Below are 23,189 nucleotides of genomic sequence, written 5' to 3' on the forward strand. Positions count from 1 at the left end.
AACGCTATTGGAATGATTTCGCCACCCATGTTTTTGCTTAATCGTCAATGGTCCATGAATTACTGGTGTATACTTTCATTTTTTAATTGTAACCTCAAAAAGTAGTAATGGGAGGGAAATATGGGTGTCTAGAGAATCTCACCTTTTTTGAAATCAAATGTTTATATTCTAATATAAATGATGGCGGTCTTTGTACACATATTTTTAGCTCTCATAGTTTATTTGGCCTCTTTTGTACTCACTATGTTTGTTATTTCGAAAACTTTGTACACAAAAGTGGCATTATTGATGAATTCAAATTAAATTAAAAAGGTTAATATCTTTTAACTATAATTCTCTAAGAACATTTGACAACTAAATTTAAACAAGGCTCTAGCCGGATGAGTTGGGATAATTTTCATAACCAATTTAAGATATATTGGTCAGCTGGAGTAAAATAACCGAACTTCTTACCAAATCCCCTCAGTTGCTGGATAAGGCTTAACTTTGCTACCACTCGGGAGCACAATGTGTCTAGTAATATTCGTAGATAAAACACATCTTTGAAGATTTTGAGCTTACATATAGTTACTCTAACATCTAAAACCTCTTAAAGTATAGATATTCCAATAGAGAATTTTCCAGTTCATTATCACTTTAATCAGTACGCAGTTCCTAATATCGAATGACCTCATCACAAAAGCTTTCAATTTAGCATTCCCTGAGTTCGAGTTTAGAGTTGAGAAATAAGTAATGTGTTAAGTTAAGATGGTTTCTGGCTTAACATCTGGACTTGCATTACGGAATTATCGAATTTAATAATGAACAAACCGCAGTGAAAAGCTTTTGCACAACCTATGACATTCCAAACCTCGCTGTGATTACTTCATATGTAAAATGGTAACGATAAGATTGTCACTGGTTTTGCTACTGATTCTCTGCAAATTTTCTCTTAAACTCTTTAACTCAAGTCTTCAAACATGTTAAATATAAAAGACGTTTTGACGGTCTTGAGTGATGGAGAATTGGCTGAAAATATTTATCAAATCCTGCGTCTTTTATTGTTAATTCCTTTAATTTCCACGCATTATATACCTATATTTTTAGAGCTTTGATGTAGTGTACATCATCAACTACTTTAGGACGAGCTCTAACACGAAGGAAATGAAGCAACTTCAATTTAGCTTTCCACCGCAAACTTCCGCTTTAAATGTATAGATGGCCAACCTAAACTTCTAACTAAACTATGTAGAACACTCCAAAACCACGCATTCCATTAGATTTAACCGCATTGTCATGCAACACATGTATTTAGTCAATTATTAACGTAAACTAGCGGTAGAGTGGAAACTTTTGAAACTCAATGGAAGGATGAGTTTGGCCCTTGTAAGCTGTTATAACACCTAAGGTATATACAGAAATTCAATACGAGCATGTGACCACATATTAATTCCCGTGTGTGTATTCTTACACTTTAGTATCGCAAGCCAATATGTAAATAATTGATTTTGAACTGGAAGCAAGCGTGGCGAAGCTGAAAGCATTATGAAAGTGAACGCTGATGTGGTTGGTGTTAAGAGTTCTGACTGACGCTGTTTACGATGTCTTCAATCTAGGCAGCAAAATTTCGGACAGAACCTGATTAAGAATACCTGATGCACAGCAGGCGGCCAACAGCTAACATTAATAGAATTTCCCAGTATAATGAGGTGGGAGTGGGGAATAAATACGAATTTCGAGCTTACAAAAGTTACAACACAGTGGGACGTTTGCAAAACTGTCTTATTTGACAGTCTTTCTCGGGCGAGGTATGAAGAAGTTGAATATTTGGAAACAATTTTGTTATTTGGCATTTTTCTTGCACCAACTTTCCCAGTACAGTTGGTGGTGCCTAAGGCATTTTTTTTTCTAGATTTTTACTTACATTTTACACGCAGCGGTAGTTGGTTGCTGACAGTTTCACCCTCGTCGTTGATGGCGCTGCAAGCATAATTTCCTGCATAGTGTTTGGTGATTTTCTGCAGTACCAAACTCTGATTGGAGCGTATGACGCGAGCGGAAGTATTGTGCTCGAGGTGAATGTTCTGCAAAAGATGGAAAAAATAAGTTAAAATATAAGTTAAATGTATACCTTGGTATATTTAGAATAGCACCAAAATATGTATGTATTTTATAAATATGTTTGAGTTACACATGGGTATTTAAATATAAATGAGAACTTTATATTTTAGATTTTTTTAATTCCACCCTCTTATTAAAAAACATTAAAGAGGTTGACTTATTTAAACAATCTTAGCTACTCCATCAGGTTGTCCTAATTATTGCTGTATTATGGATCATTATTGGGTGAAATCGGTTGATCTTGACCATATTTGAGTGGAGCATTTCGCTTTTCGATGACATCTTCTTACGAGAAGTCCAAAAAGCGTGCGGTTTAAGGCTGATGAGTGTGCTAGGTCTAGTACTTAAGTCTTATTAGTTGTAGAATGAGAACGAATAGGAACTCCAAGAGCTTCTTGCAGTTCACTGCACGAACTGGGTGCTCTGCAAGCTCTAGACAGATATCGAGTTCAGTGCAATTGCAAGATCCTTTTGGCTCAAGGCATATCGAAATAACGAGAGGCTCCTTACCCACAGCAAAGTTCAAATTTTAATAGCTTTAGAAGTTCCACTACGTGATCAGTATTCATGCGATGGTATTGAAAACTTAACTAGATACCATTTGCATAAGCTATTTGAAATAGGATTCTTAGCACTTCCTTATCGAATGCCTTAATTTTGCCAGATGAAGGCATATATACCTTGGATCTCACACTTTTGGACATCCAGGTGAAAAAGCGGAAATATCGAAAGTTAATATCCAACTACAGGAGGTTTCACAAAGGATTTATCAGCTTAAAAGGATTAACCATCTAACTTAACCAAACTTACAGGTGAATTATGTAAATATATCTGGTAACATCTGAGTTGTCGAAGAAGATTAATATATTCTTCCCTTTTCTATTACCAAGGTAAGATTAGGTTAGTTTGGTGGGCTAATGAGCCGCGCATAGACTAGTTTTAGTTCTTTGCGTACCAGAGTGCCGTCAGTCCTTGGGAAGTAATCATCCTTTGGAATCTGATGCGTTTGATACGAATTTAACAGGCTTTATTGCCTCACTAATGATAGTTCTTCCAATATCTCATACTGTCATGGCCCCAAATAATGCAGTTATTTCCAGCAATCATCTTGATCTGTCAGCTCGATATTCCAAATATGTTCCTACTGTCTCTTCTATCATTACCAGCAGAACTTTGTGTATTTCGGAGCTACCGCTTTGTGGTGACTATTGCAGTGTTGCTCTCAGGTAGAACGTTTCAGCGCTCTTTGGTCTTCTTTGCCATGCCACTGTCTAGAACACGTTTTCGGCCACTCCACGTATGGCTATCTTGTCCACTATCGGTATTGCGCGTGATGACTTTGTAAGCCTAGCTCCGCGACTTTCCCAAAAGCATAGACGTCTGCTTGAAATACTGCGGTTCTCCCACAGCTTAAAAGCTAACTTATGCCTCGATATGGACAGTGCATCCGGAACTAAGTCCGTCCGTCAAGCCAACCGTTGTTTAATATACAAGTATTGCGCGCAGCTACCATACCTTTACACCAACCGTCTCTTTCTATCTTTACGCTGAACCCTCTTTCGCAAATAAAAGTGAGATCATGTATGGATCATATGGGCGAAGGCTCAGCATTGAAAATTCTCCCATAGCCAGTAGATTTTGTTGATTTTGACACCTCTTCTTCATCAAAATGTCGAACTAGTAAACTCAGCCAATGTTTTCTGGGCAGAATCTTTAGTTTTTGGAGACATCTGTAGGGTCTTGAATGATCACGTCGGCACAAATATACATTTCTTTAGATATTAACAACCAATTTTGTGTACATACATATATGTATATCAAATAAATTAGTGAATTGGTTTGTTGATTATTAATAATAAGCAAAAGGCACTACAGAAATAAAATATATCTTCCATCTTTAGTACAATGAAGTCAAGTTAGGAAACACCAAGGTATATAAGCCTACTGACTAGTTTAAGGCACTCAAATTATAGAATATTGACACTTCGGTGTCATCAGGGCTTCATTATATACTGAAAGGATAACTGCGATCTCGAAGAAAACAACATATTAACTTTTAATTTTCATAATCTTTAAACTCGTGCCTGCGTCTAACACAATACGCCTGTTGAACGTCTTTGTGACACATTTTGCTCACTTGTTAAAGCTCAATAGTTCAACATGCTACTTTTCTCCTGAAAGTAAGTCAGTTAACTTCTACACACATAAACCACATATGTAAATAGATTGAAAACAAAAATGAAAATTTTCCCTTATAACACATACAAACACACATACGTATGCTCCACATTAGTTTAACCACATGGTTGCGTCAGCCATTTGTCTGTGTCTACGGGAAATTTTCATTTACTAAAAGTGCTTTTCGTGGCGAAATATTTGCGGAAATTCCCGATGGTTTGAGGCTATTCCCGATTGCTGCAAACTTAAATCCGGCGACACAACCACACAGAAGTAAGTACCTATACATGTGTATGTGTGTAATAGTGCCTCTGGTATACTTGGCGAGTTGCAGACAATCTCATAGCGTACGCAGTCTGTGAATGCAGTGCAAAGCTGGTGATCATACACACCCTGCGGTGCTTTCAGTTCTGCCTTAACACCATTCCATCAATTCAGTGCTAAAATCCGCTTTGACTGAGCTCTCCTCAGTGCATTAAATACACTAAATATACCGGCTCTTAGCTACTGTCCCACATCCTGGTAATATGTATGTATGTATATATGTATACAGGTAAGCTTACATATGCAAGCATATAGATAAATTTCAAATTACTGTTTCAACAGCTGTAGATATATACAGTTACCGCACTCATACAAATTACTTACATTATGCAACCACAAGAGCTTCCGCCATTGAGGATTCGATTGTACGTGACACTCAAAATATACGTCGTCTCCTTCTTTAATATCATCAGGTGTGAGGGTGGAACCAAGTCGCAGCGTCACTAATGGTGGATCTGTATAGACGAAAAACAGGGGATTTTAAGTTAGAATAAGAACTATTTAAATTATTAAAATGATAGTGATTTGGCAGTCTACACAAATGTACATACATATAAGTGTTAGAAGAGTATTTAAACATTAGAAGAAACACTAGATCCTGTACACTGAATGTGACTTTTGGAATAAAACGGTGCAGCGAGTCTCACAGAAACCTCTTAATAAATAATGGGTGAGGTACTTTTTTCAAATTGCCCTTTTAATAAATCACGCGAGAGTCGCGTCAAGCTGTCATGTTATTTTTGGTCAGTATTGATTGGCATTTTATCATGCAAAGACCTATGCCTGATCAACGTTTACAAATCGTTCAACTTTATTACAATAATTCATGTCCTACAAAGAATGTGTTTCACTCGCTTCGCTTAACTTATGGTCAACATAATCGTCCTACTGAGTGTACTATTCGCAAAACCATCACCTATCTTGAGACATTCATTATTGGATAATATTCGACCGAATGGATCACGTCCAGCACGCAGTGAAGAAAATATAACAGTCGTAATTGAGAGTGTACAGGAAGACCGTGGAGAGTCGATTCGACGTCGTTCGCAGCAACTCGGACTGACGTATGGAACCACTTGGCGCTATACACGTCGAGATCTTATATTAAAAGCGTACAAAATACAGCTTGTACAAGAACTTAAGACGCGCGACCTTCCCAAGTGACGTTTTAGAGCCAAATTTTGTTCAGTGATGAGGCCCATTTCTGACCGATGGGTATTTAACCAAGCAAAATTGCCCCATTTTGCACGATGATCAAACTGAAGAGATTCAAGAGCTGCCATTTCGTTCAGAAAAAATAACGGTTTGGTGTGGTTTATGGGCGGGTAAAATTATCGGTCCATATTTCTTCAAAAATCATCAATTGCAATCGTTATCGCGTGATAACCGACTATATTTTGAAATTGAAGCTCAGACCTCAGCAACATTTGATTTCAAGAAGACGGCGCCACTTCCCACACAGCGCATCAATCAATGAATTTATTGAGAGAACACTTCGGTGAGCAGATAATTTCACGCCTTGGGCCAGTCAATCACCAAGATTGTGTGAAATCACATCGTTAGACTTTTTCCTGTGAGGATATGTAAAGTCTAAAGTCTATGCGGACATTTCCGCCTCGATTCAGGCCTGGGAGCAAAACATCACGCGTGTCATTCGCCAGTTACCAGTCGAAATGCCCGAACGAGTTATCGAAAGTTTGACTCAACGTATGGATCTGAGACGTAGCTGTGGTCAACATTTGAAAGAGATAACCTTCAAAAAATAAATGCCAAAGAATGTTCTTTCGGATGATAATAAACATTCACCATTCAAATTGTAGTTTATTTGCTTTTTCTTTAAAAAAAATTAAGGAACCTCGAAATGGATCACACTTTAAATGTAATTTTTATACCCTGAAGAGGGTATATTAAGTTTGTCACGAAGTTTGTAACACCCAGAAGGAAGCCGTCCGTAGCTGTGGTCAACATTTGAAAGAGATAATCTTCAAAAAATAAATGCCAAAGAATGTTCTTTCGGATGATAATAAACATTCACCATTCAAATTGAAGTTTCTTTGCTTTTGCTTTAAAAAAATTAAGGAACCTCGAAATGGATCACACTTTAAATGTAATTTTTTTTCAACTCTTATAAGTGAGCAGAAGCGAGTAGTGAAATGATGAATCGAAGACAGCTAGTATAATTGTTAGTTAAATTTTTGATCACAAGCGATCATTGGTTTATCGTATAGAACTGGCCTAGCACACTACAAACATTTTGATGCACAATTTCTATATACTTACATACGACATTCAACTTCCACATTGTCTCCAAATAAAGGCCATTCACATTTGGATTCTCAGCGCGGCAAGTTATGGATTTGCCGTCATCATCTGTGGTGGGCACAAAACTCAGCTCAGAGCGAGTAACATTCTTTGAGATGTCATCCTGAAAAAAAAAGAACAAAAATAAAAATAGAAATAGAATTTAACTTGAAATATCGACGAACTCTTGGCGCATTAATTCATACTTGTTTTTTCTTTAGTTTTATTTTTTTTTTTTTCAATTTTTCTCAACCATTCAGTTAGACATTTGATTTATGCATTTCAACACTGTGGCAGAAAATTTATGTCCAACAGTGGTGAAAGTAAGTGGCACACCCACTGCATTTGCAACAGCCGACAGAAATATATTTATTACCCGCTGTACAGTTTGGTATACGAATATTTAGTTGTTTAGCATTGTATGGAAATTTGTGCACCACCTACTGGTAGCATGTTCTACGGTTTATAGTATACCGTTATAATGCAGTACATGTGTTGCAGCACTTTGCCTACCATCAGCTACAATACATTTTGTAGTGAAATTTTCATTTCCGCTTTTAAATTGCTTATTGCAAATTACATAGCAAGTGCGCTAATATTATCACACAAGTAACAAGCAATACATTTACGCGAACCCACTCATTTCAGCAGCCCCACCCAGCGCATACTAGCCACACACTTGCCTATGTACTTATATAGGTGATTCTATAAATATGGAAATGCATGTGTGTGTGTGTAAAAGGGGCGCGTCCGTATTGGCCCTCATTCAATTCACTGGCAACGTGGCAGCTAAAACAATGAAAGGTACACATTGCATGCTATTAATGGCACAATGAATGCAAAGTAGTTAAAGAAGGCCACGCCGCAGCATGGCAATTGGTGCCGCACACACTCGCGCTTGTGTCAATAGATCGTGAATGTGCTTAGTTGATCGAATGACGGCACAGTGTGTAAGAGAATATACAGCGAGCGGCAAATTTAAGTATAATATTTTAACGAACTTGAAATTTTTGTCGCTTTCTAATTTTGTAGTAGATAAGTAATAAATAATTAAAAAATATGAGTAAAATAATCCTCGACTAAACTTTCCTGTTTGCAGATATCCTGACGAACTTTAAACAAATAATCTAAAGGGATTCATTGATCTTGAGCTCTAAAACACATATATTATATAATTGAAGAATCTTTTAAGATTCTATTGAGCGAAATTAATATTTTTCTGGTTGAAAAGTTTCAGAATCTTTTGAAAACATTTTCTATAATTCTCAACAGCACATATATAATTGAAGAACTCTATAAAGATTATATTTTGCGAAATTGATATTTTTCTGCTCATAAAGTTTCAGAATTAAGATTGGAATCTAAAATCTGAGGAAATAATTGCCTAAACTTTTCTAACATAACCAAAATTTGTTTACCATACAATAAGATAATCGCAAAAGATCAGTTCAAGTTTCCCAATAAACTGATTTAGTCATTTTATTTATGCTTCTTAAAGGACCAAATGCTTTAAAACAAACCTAACGTCACATTGTGAAAAATATAATAACATACACTGAATATCCTTTGTTTTTTGTATGAAACGATGACTCAATCCTATAACACAACGTTCATATTATGGCAATTGTTTTAAGGGGTCAGTAGGGGAATCTGGCCTGTTTTTTTGACATTTTCTTTTCATAGAAATTTTTATTCTACAATAGATTTTCTCACATATCATGTAGTATCGTGGGTGTATAAACACATTTTTTCGGAATTTTTTGATGACATCTGTGAGAGAAATGGCTGGGTGAATGAGATGCGTTTTTCACGGGCGGACACGATTTCTCATGTTTGGATCATCTGAAACACAAAAGCCCAATTTATTCTTAAAAAGTACGTGAATGGTTATGGTCCCTACTAGAATCATGAAGAAATGTTGATAAGTAAAAAAGTAATTAAGATTTTTTTTTTATTTTTCTCCATGTTTTTTACATAAATTTTGTCATAACATTGTCAATAAATTACAAAAAATTATGTAGGGACGATAGCCAGGCGTTTTGTGAACATCGAAAAAAAAAATTAAGCAAATCGGTTGAGTAGTTCGACCGCAATCATGTCCGCCAGTTTAAAAAAGTGTGTGTTTGAGAAAAACGCGTTTGAGAAAAACGCGTTTAGTTTGAGGTGTGCACTCCGAGCGCTCCGAACGTCGAGCGGTATTATTATTTTTGGGTTTTTTCGAAACCTTCTAATGGTAAAGTGGGTTTACACATCAATTCTAAGGGTATAAGGGAACAGAAATTGCGAAAAAAAAAAATTGAAAAAAGATTACCATACTGACCCCTTAACAGCCCTTCCATACTCATTACCGATAATGTAACCATGCAGAGCCATGAAAATAGGAGTTTCTTTGCATCTTGACTTTTTCAGTTTGTCACATTTTGAGTCTGGGAAGGAGGAAATAATCATTGAAGTAGCATGTGGTGAATAAGGATGTGGCACTAACTAGCGTAATTCCTTCAATATCAAGTGCAAAGCGTATCACCTGCAAATTTCATGAATTACGTGTTCCTTGTAGGTTAACTACTTTCAATAATCTTTGTAAAGTATTTTGAAAAGTTGCGACAAAAGTCAAAAATCCAGTACCTGGCCGTTGAATATGCTGGGGAAAATGTTCAGTAAAATAAAATAAGCCGGTGCTTTGCATCAGTGTTTTCATTTAGCAAAGAACGATTTAAAAAACACTAAATTCACCTTTTTTACTTTAAAATATATCTATAGATAAACGTCATTGAAAAAAAAAAGCAATTAATTACAAGAATGCTTTATGTAAATGTTCACTTATTTTAATAAAAATTTATAACCACCTCACAATAGGCACCTGAGCATGCCAACGCTCAATCTAATTTTTCATACAATCATTGTATGAAAGTCTCGGTTGGGCCTTCAGGCTTCTTTTTCTGGTTCACCTTATTTTAGAACCCCCATTCGCTAGATTGTGGGACAGTTTCAACATCATATTCATAAACCTACGTCTCATCACCAGTAATAATGCTTTTGATGAATGTAGGGTTCTCAGCTGCGTTGTCATTTCTTTCCCTTCTCTTTCCTACCTTTGCTCGTCGTCATTTTTTTACAAAATTTCGGTACCAGTCTAGCGTTAACACGCTCTATACCCAAAACATTACCAAAATGTATTCAGTCCATACATGAGAGATGCCAAGTTTCTCTTTTATCTCTCTGAAGCCAACTCGTCCATTTTCAAACAGGGACGACTCGCATAAGTGCAGTTTTCGTTGAATTCACGACCTTCATGTAATGATTTGTGCCACTGAAATACTTGTGTTTGTAATAAAGTACTTCCAAAATACTTCCGCAACATTTTCTATGATTCTCACAGCCGTAATTGGCAAAACAAAAATTTCAAGCAAAATAGTTATTAGATTTTTTGTAGGAATAAAAAAAAAAGATGGGCCAGTCCTTTGATCAGATCTTATTTAATACCTCAATAGTAAATTTAATAGCTGCAAAATTCACTGCAAAGTGGAGCGTTTTCATTGAAGTCATATTCTGACCTTTTCAGATCGAGTGTTCCTTGAAGTAACCGGTACTTAAGTAATTGTGGGTAAGAATTACATTTATAACATATGCCTAGTCCCAAATGATGGGCTCACCACTACGTACCTTAAGTACGAAATTCACAAATTAATCTCCCAGACGGAGATTTACTGAAACAGAGAGAGAGAGAGGGAGAGAACTTCAGTAGTGCCTGCAAATTTTCGGTTCGATGGTTAGCTATCGGAAGCAAACAATTTTTGGTATTTGAAGCAAATTTGGTATATTGGCTTGTTAAATCTATGATAAGGGGGCGTTATTCTGAGATATTATTTAGTTAGTTATTAAATTGTTTAGTTATTTATGGCATAGTAGTAAAAGGCAGTAATTATTGAAAAACCAATAGTATTACTCAAAATAGTGACAATCGAACGGACAAAATGCGGAAGTGGCAGGGACTGGGTTAAAATGCGTGTGAGGCAAAACTTCATAGCGCCTGTTTTCCAAAGAGTATTTACCGATCTTGCAATATGAAGTGAAGCGTTGTCATGATAGAACACTATTGGCTCGCGTTCAGTCGCAAATTCCCATGTGTTTTTAGGCAATCGCTCGCTTCCATTTAATGACTTGCGGTTGGTAGTATTCCCCATCAATGATTTTAGAAGCTCATAATGCGACGTTGTGGGTATTCAGCCATGTCGTTGATTTGTCGTTGATTTGGCGGTTTTTGTCTGATTTTAATCATTAAAAATGGTTGCTTGAGTGACTCGTAAAAGTACAGTAAGATGTTCATGTGCTGGTCAATAATCTTATTGGAGTAATACTTCCTAATCCAAATATCTAGACTTTTTACGCGCCCAGCACGTTCTTCGTCTTTCACGACAAAATAATCACTTTTCATGGAAGTTTGGTCAGTTGAGCATTATTCACCTTAAAATTCCACTAAAATACGCCGACTTTCGGCTCAGGTTTTCTTGATATTAAAGTAATGAAGAAGAAATCCCTCCAAAAACACTTTTTCAGGCATAAAGCTCGACATGTGTATTGGTGTGAAAAAAATCTAGTTCATTGTACTTCAAAAGGCGCATAGTGGCAGTAGCTTTCCCTACGTCACTGTTCGGATTTTTTTCTTAGCAAACCGCATCAATATAGTTACGGAACTAATACTTTTTACTGAACTGTTTACCACAAGCATATAGTAGCAAATTGAAAATTTCTCGCCACATTTATATCCCAGCAAAACAAAAGATTCGTAGCAAGTCAGGCGCAATATTTTTTTCAACCACTGTTCAACTAATTCACTCGCACACAACACTGAATTTAAAATTTTCTTTTCCAAATAGAATTTATACGCATACACCCACCTTTGTGCGCCGCAATTGCCGCTTCCCCTTGTACCAGGTGATGATGGCGTTCGGACGTGAACCGGTTGATTCACATATGACTTCGTAGCGACGATCCGCCACCATCGAATTGGGTGGCTCAATTATTTTCACCGTCAGCGGTTTCACTAGAAAAACAAATACGAGCGATAAAAAATCAACAAACAAAGACATCAGCGCAACAAAAACAAATAGTGAAATTGGAAAATGGCACAAAAGTTAGAGCGTGAGCCGGCACTATGTGGCGCAGCACACGGAGGCGAAAGAGCGAGCGGCGACGCGCTAAACAAACAAGCGGACAAGCGCTTGGCAAATGAGTACAAAGCGGCGAAACGTGGTAGCGCGTGTGTATGTATGCATATGTACCCTTGTGGCCTTAAAACCTTTTAAATGCCGCAATGTTGTGCCACCGCACACATACACACGTGCATCCACACACACGAACACATAGAGCTTGCTACGCAAACAAGCATGTGAGTACCTTTGCCTAATTAGAACATCAAAATACGTTAGCATACTTTTAGGTGCAAACGTCGGTGCTGGTGTAGTAAGCGTCTACGCCGCCTGCATATGTATGTGCATGTGTGCGTGTGTCACTTTTCGCCTGTGAACTTTTGTTTATTTTCATTCAGTCAGGCTTCGTTTGGCACACATGTGCCGCGAGGCTACACACGGCCCAAACTTCGCTCTCCCTCCTAACGCACACATTTGCTGGCCTCTGCTGAGAGCGCCGCTACGCCAACGGCCACCAACTTCCGACGCCAGTTCGTTTAGTCACGAGCCGTTTTAGTTTTCTATCGCCTCCCGTACCGCCTGCCCTGATGCCACGCGCTCAAGTTTGCACTCGAGAGTAAGCAACAAAAATAAAAAATAGAAGAAGAAGTATAACAACTCGACGACCAACTTACAATGCATATCAAGCAAAAAGCTTTTCTCCTTAGGCTTATCTAATTGTGTATTCAATGCTTGACAAGTAAAAACGGAATTTAAATCAGTCCGTTGAACCGACGGCCAAAGTAGCCTATTCTCGATAACATCGCCGGAATTGTGTTCGTATTGATTGTCGACAAGTAGTCCATTTACGAGCCAGCGTACTTGAGGTTGAGGGCGACCTGGCGGGTTGGTGATTGTGAAAACAAACAGGCATGTAGTTGTTGTAATAGCAACAGCAACAGCAGCAGTTGTATGTAGTATGTGGTATTTTTATTGTTGTTGTTGTTGTTTTGTAAACGATTGTTACGTTGTGGTTGCAGCAGTCGTTGTGGCAGCAGGCATAGGAAAAAGGAAGAAATAGACAGAAAGTACTTCAGTAAGTGGTCCAATAAGTTTATCACAAAGTGGTTGCAAATAAATTAGCTGGTGTATATCAATATGTCGGTATGTGCGTGTGTGTGTGTGGCAAAGGAAATTCTATTTTGTTATTTAGTTTCAGTGTTTGTTTGTTTTTGTAAAGAAAGTTAATCCATTTGCCTGCTCAGCTATTGACAGGAAATTGAATTTTGAAATTAAAGTGTGCGGAATTTCGAAAATATATCGTCTGTATGTAACAAAAATAATGCCGTTATTAAACGCAAAAAGTACGAAATCCAAATTAAATAAAAAACAAGTGAGGAAGGGCTAAGTTCGGGTGCACCGAACATTTTATACTCTCGCATGATAAAGTGATAATCGAGATTTCATTATACGCAATTTACATATTTTTGAAATGCCGTATTTGTGTAAAGTTTTATTCCGCTATCATCATTGGTTCCTCATGTATTATACAGAGAAGGCATCAGATGGAATTCAAAATAGCGTTATATTGGAAGAAGGCGTGGTTGTAAACCGATTTCACCCATATTTCGTACATGTCATCAGGGCGTTACGAGAATATTATATACCGAATTTCATTGAAATCGGTCTAGTAGTTCCTGAGATATAGTTTTTGGTCCATAAGTGGGCGACGCCACGCCCATTTTCAATTTTTAAAACAAGCCTGGGTGCAGCTTCCTCCTGCCATTTCTTCCGTAAAATTTAACGCGGTTAACGCACTTTTAGTGATTTTCAACATAACCTTAGTATGGGAGGTGGGCGTGGTTATTATCCGATTTCTTCCATTTTTGAACTGTGTATGGAAATGCCTGAAGGAAACGACTCTATAAAGTTTGGTTGACATAGCTATAGTGGTTTCCAAAATATGAACAAAAAACTTACTAGGTGGCGGGGCCACACCCACTTTTCCAAAAAATTACGTCCAAATATGCCCCTTCCTAATGCGATCCTTTGTGCCAAATTCACTTTAATATCTTTATTTATGGCTTAGTTATGACACTTTATAGGTTTTCGGTTTTCGCCATTTGGTGGGCGTGGCAGCTGGCCGATTTTGCCCATCTTCGAACTTAACCTTCTCAGGGAGCGAAGAAATACGTGTACCAAGTTTCATTATGATATCTCAATTTTTACTCAAGTTACACCTTGCACGGACGGACGGACAGACAGACATCCGGATTTCAACTCTACTCGTCACCCTGATCACTTTGGTATATATAACTTAGGACTTTTAGGACTTACAAACAACCGTTATGTGAACAAAACTATAATACTCTCCTTAGCAACTTTGTTGCGAGAGTATAACAACAAAAAAACGTTAACTCCGGTTGCACCTAAGCTATAATACTCTTCCCAGGTTCCAGATTTCGTAAAAATTGATTTTGATCGTTAAGTTTGTATGGCAGCTATATGCTATAGTGGTTCGATCTGAACTATTTCTTCGGAAACAATACCATTGTATTCGACAATGAGTAATACCAAATTTCGTAAGGACACTTCGTCAAATGAAAAAGTTTCCCATACAAGCACTTGATTTCGTGCGTTCAGTTTGTTTGGCATACAGGTTCGATATCAGCTGTACCAACAAATGAGCAGCTTCTTGGACCCAAACAGACGTGTGCTAAATTTCAGATTGATATCTCAAAAACTGAGGGACTAGTTCTCGTATATATAGACAGACGGTCTGACAGACTGACATTGCTTAATCTACTCAGCTCGTCACACGGATCATTTATATATTATATAGTATATATTTTATGGGGCCTTCGAAATTTCCTTCTTGGTGTTACAAGCTTCATGGCAAACTTAATAGTATACTCTGCTTAGGGTGTAATAGCAACAAAAGTATAAAGTCACTCACCTCCCACCACACGACACGTGATAACAATATCATCACCTTCCTGCTTCGGTCCGAGCAGCGTGCCATTCAGCTGCCGCCCCCAGCGATCCAATATAATTGGCTGTTCGGGAAGTACTGCAAAGAGGAAGTTAGTTAAGCAGATCAATAATTGGTCGTGCGTGTGCATTTAAAGAATTTCGAAGTAATGAAATAATCTTTTATACTAATAATCAAATTTCTATTTTTGGATATTTTTGACTGCTTTTTGCTCTCTAGTTCTCGTCCACTGCTGATTTAAACAAATTGTTTTGTAACTTCCAATTATTTGGTGCGCAGTGTGTGGAATTTTAAAACTTACTTATCACGGTGAGGTTGAAGCGGAAGCTTTGCGTTTGACTTGTACGGAAGTCGATGCGGCAGCGGTAAACACCTTGGTCGTGTCGTTTGATATCCTGCAAATAAAGAAGCATGAGTTGAATTAATACGTGATAAAGTTAATACCTATAGCTCTACACGGAATTTTCATTCGGCGTTAAGGTTTGCTTATGTCTTAAAATTTAACTTTAAGCCGCCATTGCTGCCTTTTTATAAGAATTTATAACCGTTTTTAACCAAGAATATGCTCGTAAGCTTTTTATTTCAACAATAAAAATGCTTACACATGTCATAAAAACCAGCTTGTGGACCAATTTCGCCTTTTTAATGCCACATCATAGTGGAAGTGGCTTGGAAATGGCAGAATGAGTAGTCTTACTGAGAACGGCGGTACGGGAACGGCGGCAATTAAAGCTATTGTGCACCATAACACTTCCTTTTATTCTAGGTACAGTGACAAAATTCCGTCTAAATATATGTATGTATATTGTGCTTTAAGCCCGGAACATATCATATCCTTTTTTGTGGTGAAACTGACGCAATATTTGATAGAAAATCGCCGCATGGAGGTCACAAGTTCTCTTTTGTGTAAGAATAATAAATTGAACTTAGTGCTCTGCAAATAATAGTAGAATACCGACCTATCGTGAAATTTAGACAACTATAGGTATCAGTGCGATATTGAATATTGCATGAAAATTCTTCTTCTTCTTAATTGGCGTAGACACCGCTTACGCGATTATAGCCGAGTTATCTTTTTCATTGGGGGTGTTTTTTACGTGGCGGGTCCCAAACCCAGCGCACAACCCTATGCATGAAAATTTGATTGTACAAAATTTTGTTCACGTTGTATCCCATATAATTTGTGAATCGCTCAAAACAAAGCTCGTGACATTTGGAGGAGCTAAAAATTAAAAAAAAGAACGATGGCAAGGCTTCGAAGCACGTCTTTGACATAGTGGCAGGTGACGAATTGTGGATTTACGCGTATGGACCCGAAAGTGAACAGCACTCGATTGTAAGGGTGTTTCAAGAAGACCCCAAACCAACAAAGGTAGATCGTGCACAAAAAGCAATCAAGTAAATGTTTGCCTGTTTTTTTTAGCAAAACCATATCACTAGAACAATGCAGAACAGTCAGTTCTACACATTTTTTTGCCAGATAACGTTCAAAAAATCAAGAAAGCGAACCACCGAAACCGGATCACTTTTTTTTCCTAGATTGATGCAACCTTTTTCCTATACGTGTATAGTTTGGTGTCCATGTATGAATTATTGATACTCGTCAGCTTTTCGTTTACGATCTGAAAAGGCTTACAGGCACTTTCTACCATTGAACAAATATAAACAACGACTTTGCGTTGTGTTTGCTATGTTAAAAAATATTATAGAAGTGTTATGGGGAGTCTACTTTATCATGAAATCAAGTATTTCAGGAGAAAAAAGCATTCAGTGAAATTCGTGAAGTCATTGAAATCATGCCCCATGGTATTCGTCTATCACCTTTGTTACCGAAAAAGTTAGAGAAGTAATGCTAAAAATCTTTCTGTTTGCCTCAAGAAGATAGCAGTCAACATCTCTCAGAGATCAACTGCACATATTTTGGTTAATGTTTGGTAAATGAATAATGCCAATACTAGACTCGTACCAAACGAAATGAATCTTTTGCAAAATGACGTCGAATAGACGCCGAAGAAGACATTTTTGCTAACGTAGCTAAGGGCCCTACATTCATCAAACGATTCAGTACTGAGTACGAGACGTAGTTTTATGAATATCGCGTTGAAACTGTTTAACAATCTAGCAAATGGAGCTACAAAAATGACTCGAAACCGAAGAAACCAAAACTCGCTTAAGGCACTGGAGCCAAGCCCAAGCGAGGCTTACAACAAGTGTACAGAAAGTTGGATAAAGTATGAACACAACTGCATTCGCTCAGGAGCCTGTTTTGAAGGCGATAATAAAGATTTATATTAAAATATGTACATGCGAGCGCTCTGTTTTCTATCCAAGTCAATTTTGATCCGATTTATTGAGTTTTTTTATTTTAGCATCTCGGGTCTTAAATCCCCCACATTAACCACCCGGCGTTTTTTTTCAATATGTGAAATATTGTATCTGCCTAAAAAGAAGTTATAAAAACTTAAATCTATTTAAAAAGGAAACAAAGTCCACAAAGTGATTGAGCTATTTTGGATATGCCTTTAGTACGTAGGCAGATCTCTTCTTTTTGGGCGTGTTTCATCACAGCAATGTAATAAAGCATTAGCCAATCATTCTGCTGTCTTTTATTTCTTTCTGTGCCATCGAAATACCAAGTTCTTTATGAATATTTTACGCATATGCCATGGCGAACACGTGACTGTTTTAAGCCTTTTCGATTGGAACCTTTGTATAATATCAATATTAGTTGCACAGGTCGTACCCTACAGTTGAATGTCATACATCCAAATCGGCCAATAGCCAATTTAAATTTGCAGCTCTTATCTTCATTAAAGTTATTTTACTAGATATATGTTTCCTCCATGTAAGTCTTCTATCTAGGTGAATACCAAGATAAGTTGCTTCATTCGCTTGGAGTACTAAAATGTTGTTGACATTTACTGCCGGATACATTTTTGGTCTTAGCGAAAACGTAACATGCTTACACTTTTGTTCATTCACATTTAAACGCTAGTTGGCTAGCCATTCTTCGATAGAACTTAAGTGCTCCACTAATATTTTTGATGCTATTATGTGGCATTTACGGCTCACTAAAGCTGTGTATTCCGCAAGAGTTGATGTCAATACATTATTAGCTGTTGGAAGATCTGCTATACATATGTATATATGATGTATAAGATTGGGCCTAAAGCATTGCCCTGAGGTACACCAGCCCTTGTCTGTCGTTCATCAGTTATGAAATCGCCTACTTTAACCACAAATTGTCTATTTTTAAATAAGACTTCGATGTTTCATACAATTCTAAGGGTAGCATGTTTCTAATCTTATATAAAAGGCCTCCATACCAAACACCTGAGCTACGTCTGGAAATATAGCAGAACAGTTCTCAAATACTTTTCATATTTCGTTAATAATTCTATTTACTTGCTCTATTGCGCTATGTTTTGCACGTAACCCGAATTGGTGCGTTGGTATTATATTATTTTCGTGGAGGAAAGGAGACATCTTTGATAGCAACACATTTTCAAATCTTTTAGAATGACGAGGTAGAAGACTGAAACGGCTGTGTTCAGTTTTTCCCAGGTTTATCTATCAGAATAATGTGCGACTTTTTCCATAAAATTTGATAGTATCCAAAACTAAGAATTGTATTGAAAAGCAAAGAGAGCATCTCTGCAGCAATATTTTGTAACTCAGTTAGCATTTTCGGAGTATTATGTATTATCATGGATTAAGTTCTTTTATGATTCTAATAATTTCAGAAGGTGAAGTCTTAAAAGAATCGAGCAACTCGTTAGCTGTGTTGGGTAAAACTGACAGCTTAAAGTTATTCTTTCGGCAAATGAAATACCTTTTAACGTTCTTCAATACAAAAAGTTTTAAATGCGGCATCGTTAAGAAAATCGAAATCGATAGTTGCTAAGCATTTCCTAAGCAAAGCCTTGCAGTGCCGCAAAGAAGAAGTCTTACAGTATCTCTTACTTCTACATTTTGGTAGCTTCTAAGGTTCTTTTCAACAGGGACGCTACAAAAGTAGACCAATAGGAACAGCAAACAACGCCACATTTTTTCACGGTCTTTTGACATTTCTCTTCAGTAAGGTTTGCCATTTCATCATGAAAAGATATGCATACTATAATCCAACAACGTCTCGAAATTATTAAAATATCCTACCAAAATTCGGAGCCAACGGTCTCAACTTTAAAAGCGCTACGTCCAATTTATGGTCGTCACATCCGTCCTGTATGATCATCAATTGAGCATCTAGTGGAACAATTTGAGTCCACAGTCAGAGTACAAAACATTCCCGTCCCAGTGAGACAAAGAAGTGTCCGCAGTGTCGAGAATATTGCTGCCGCCAGCGCATCAATTAAGGAAGACTCAAATCTGTCTCTCACACTAGGTTCACAAGCGTTGGACATCTCTCTAACATCCTTGTGGCGTATTTTGCAAAAATATCTTGGCATACATCCTTACCGAATCATACTGACGAAAGAACTGAAGCTGCTTGACCATCAGAATCGTTGTATTTTCGTGAATTGGGCTGAGCAACAACTTGAAAATTATCCCGATTTTCATCGAAAAATCATCATCAGCGATGAGGCTCATTTCCGACTGAATGGCTTCACCAATAAGCAAAATATGCGTTATTGGTCAGGCAGTAATCCACATATACTTTTTGAATCACCATTACATCCCAGTGGTGCGTAACCACTCCTCTTAGAATTCATACATCTCGGAATCTACGAAAATCAAATATAGTTTAGCGGATAAGCTTAGACAGTTAGGCAGAGATCGATTACTATTTAACAAAGTTGCCTAAAGTTGAAATTGCGATACTCAAATTTTAAGCGTCTCAGCATAAATTCGTATGGGCTAATTAAATAATTTCGAAGCAGCTCACATACACCAGCGCGTTAAAGTTTAACCGCATGACCTCCAGCATACTTTGAACGCTGCCACTTGTTAGTAAAACCGCGTGACACGTACGTGTCCAGACTTGAAGAACATTTCCAATTTGGCAAAACTAGTCAAGTGAATGCAAAGTTAAGTGAAATTTCACGAATGTCATGAATGTGTGGCATGAAGGTCAGTTAATACACGTAAGTAAGCACGTAAGTTGCTAAGTAATAGATTACAGCCTCAACTTGTTTAATTTATTCACTTAAACATACTAAACATTATTTATGCACGTAATTAATCTTTTATTGTGGCCAAGCAATTAAATACCACAAATATTTGAGTGACGAGCGGAGGCGGAACGGACAGCGTGTTACGGTTGCTGAATATTCACTTCGCACTGCCAACTATTGATGACACACGCGCCGGTGCAGGAGGCCGAGCATGTGGGCGGCCAGCACGTGCAACGTATTCCGCAATTAAGTTAACTAATGACCGTCGCAATTGTTATTACTATCTCGTAAGATCGTAAGCGATGTCTGGATTGCATGCGAATATGAGCAAACAACAAAAGCGAAATACACATTTACAACAATCATTTTTAGATAAATTCATGACTATAGACGATAGCAACTCGTAGGACAATAGCACGCAGCCGCACGGTACGGTCAGCACGCTAAACAACAAAAGACAGCTACAGCCCGTGGGTGGCGCGAGAAGGCGGTGGTTAGCGCGGCCTGCAGGCATACGCTTTGTGTTGTTGAAGGTTTTTTATTGTGCATTTTTTTTGCTTTTGTTTTCGTTTTGTACATGCCTGGCTACCAGGCGCACCAACCGAAAGTAGTCATTCCAAAAATGTCCGCCACAAGCACGCTCCTCAGACACGAAGCTAATTCTTTAACTTGTTTCACATTTTTGGCGTTTTGGCATTTTGTTTGTTTTTCCGCTGAACGAGTTCAGCTGTGTTAACTTTCTACAGCTTATCGATTCGCTCATCGAATTCTTAACCATCTACCCCACCGCAACGGGCGACGTTCCACCCGATAAATCTGGTCGAGCAGCTGTCACAAGCCAGCTAAATCCGATGCTAGATGGTCGGAAGCCAGCAAAACGGTATATTCGCATGTTCGTTGTTGCTTGTGTTGTTGTTGCTGCGCTGCTTTTATTCTTGTTGTTGCTATTGTTATTGGCAGCAAGTGCCCGGGATTGCGTGGCATGTTGTACAAGTGATTGGAGCGCATGCAAGCCCAAACCAAGACAAGCGGCACGAAATTCCTCAATGGAAGCGCACAAGTGCGACAGCGCGAAGTGGCTAGGCGCGCCATGGCAGGCGTGTAGCTTGTGCGCCTTGGCGTAGGCAATACAAAGTGTTTGCTAAAACTGACTACCTTTTAAGGCATTCGCGCCACGCATACACACAGAGACACACAAACACACACCGCTTTGAAGGCACTGCGCCAAAATGCTATTTGTTTGCATGTATTGCTGCTGCACGTTTCGCTCCGCGCGCGCTGCGCCATCAGTGCCACTAATATAGTTTTCGCGTGCGTTAAACAATTTAACAAGTTTATTTCCAAAAATGTATTATTGTTGTTTCTATTTGTTTATGCCGTTGCGAATATATTCGTATATAAACACAATCACAAACACACACATACAAATCAACGAATTTGTGTCGGTTTCTGAGGCAAGCGTGTCTACGGAAAATCTCATAGCCACTTCCTTGCCGCAAACACACAACTACATACAGACATATGCGCGTGCATGTGTATGTGCTAGAGGCATTGGCAGTCCGTGCGGCATGAAAAATTAACATTTTCAGCAATGGTTTCGGTGGTTTGGGTATTGCGGAATATTTTGGCAAATATTTAAATCGCGCAGCAGTATTCTAATGGCGCCTATGAAGTACGAATAAAACTAGTTTATTTAATGGTACACCTTTTTTATGTGAAAATAAGTTATTTAAGTAATTTGTACGGAAAATGAAGTATGATAAACAGGCGAGTATTCGCAATGCCGGCAAATAAGTTGCAGTAAATATATTAAATTTTCATTGAAAAGAGCAAACAACTGCTTTTATTAAGTATATGATACATCAAAAGGTAACATTTATACATTAGCAAAGCACAGAATTTAACAAAGCTTTGGTAATTTGATATTATTACTAAAGTAAAACTTCTTTAGACACAGTTACAAACTTGAGGGATTGCAATAAAATTTAGCGTATTCGAGTTCAGTGACGGTTGAGGTGTACGATTTGCTACCATATATACCAGATAACAGGCAGAACCAACAGAAGAAAATCATAGGAGTGATTAGTGTACTTAGCAAGGTCAAAAAGTCGAATGACAAATAGTTGTATTGAGATATCTAACTGGGCGAATAGAAGCGGCTAAGCCGACAACGAGGAGGTAAAAACCACAGCCTACTCTTTAGTTTCTCTGGGAAGCTCTCGCCTTCCACTTGTTGACAGAGTGAAGTGACTACCGGAGGCTTATCTTTGATAGGAATCTTTCATGGATACCTATGATTGGAGAGAGAGTAAGGAAAGGTAACAATTACCTTTTATTTTTGCACAAGAGTTGTAATTTTTTCTGTTGTTGTTGTTATTGTTTCACCGGTAATCAAGATTCCGCTTGGATGACAAGTTTCAAGTTGGTTATCACCGAAAACATACAATCGAAAACAACGGTAGCTCTAGGATACGTGCTATTTCAAAGAGATTGGAACATAGGGAGAGGTTCATTTGAGTGGAGTTTGCTAGACATGCAAAGAAATGGTTAAAGTGATGCGAGAACTCTGCGCATATATTTGATATATAGGGGTCACTCTTCGTATGCAATGGGTAATGGGTTGACTCCAAGTACTCCATTCACTAAGAAGGAGTCGGTGATGGTGTTAATGGATCCATCGTAATTGGTGGCCAGTGCGTGTCTAAAGTGTGTTACGTCCGTCGTTTGGTCGGCACATTATTCAATACCATCAACGTAATCAACCAAAGTCATATAATGCTAATATAAGACGGTTTCGCTTCAACAGACTGCTTGGAGAGGAGTGCATTATGTTTCCTAATCGAAAGCATGCCGGCCTCACTTTGTAGGTGTTCGACAGGAGACATCTGTACTAGTACGGGCTGCTGTGTTTAGATGCATATGAAGTTTCTTTGTCTGCCTATCACTACATGTCATATCGGTGTAGCGTAGTTCATGACTCGCCGGCCGTTTGCTTGTATTATTAGGTTAAAAGTTATTAGGTTAAAAGGTTAGAGTTGAAATATCTCAACA

General features: G+C 38.0%; 1 protein-coding gene across 2 annotated transcripts in view; it reads right to left on the reverse strand.

Annotated features, from left to right (window-relative positions):
- The window catches only part of LOC120769367 (neural cell adhesion molecule 1-B), a 138,987-nt gene that overhangs the window by 32,903 nt on the left and 82,895 nt on the right, over positions 1–23,189 (reverse strand). For both annotated transcript variants that reach the window (XM_040096330.1, XM_040096328.1), the window contains exons 4-10: positions 15,326–15,419; positions 14,989–15,102; positions 12,728–12,931; positions 11,802–11,947; positions 6,883–7,027; positions 4,927–5,057; positions 1,904–2,063 (exon numbers count right to left, since the gene is read on the reverse strand). In XM_040096330.1, coding sequence (XP_039952264.1) covers positions 1,904–2,063; positions 4,927–5,057; positions 6,883–7,027; positions 11,802–11,947; positions 12,728–12,931; positions 14,989–15,102; positions 15,326–15,419 — 994 coding nt within the window. The remainder of the gene's footprint in view (positions 1–1,903; positions 2,064–4,926; positions 5,058–6,882; positions 7,028–11,801; positions 11,948–12,727; positions 12,932–14,988; positions 15,103–15,325; positions 15,420–23,189) is intronic.

This window comes from Bactrocera tryoni, chromosome 2 (assembly GCF_016617805.1).
Source record: "Bactrocera tryoni isolate S06 chromosome 2, CSIRO_BtryS06_freeze2, whole genome shotgun sequence".
Classification (NCBI taxonomy): Eukaryota; Metazoa; Arthropoda; class Insecta; order Diptera; family Tephritidae; genus Bactrocera; species Bactrocera tryoni.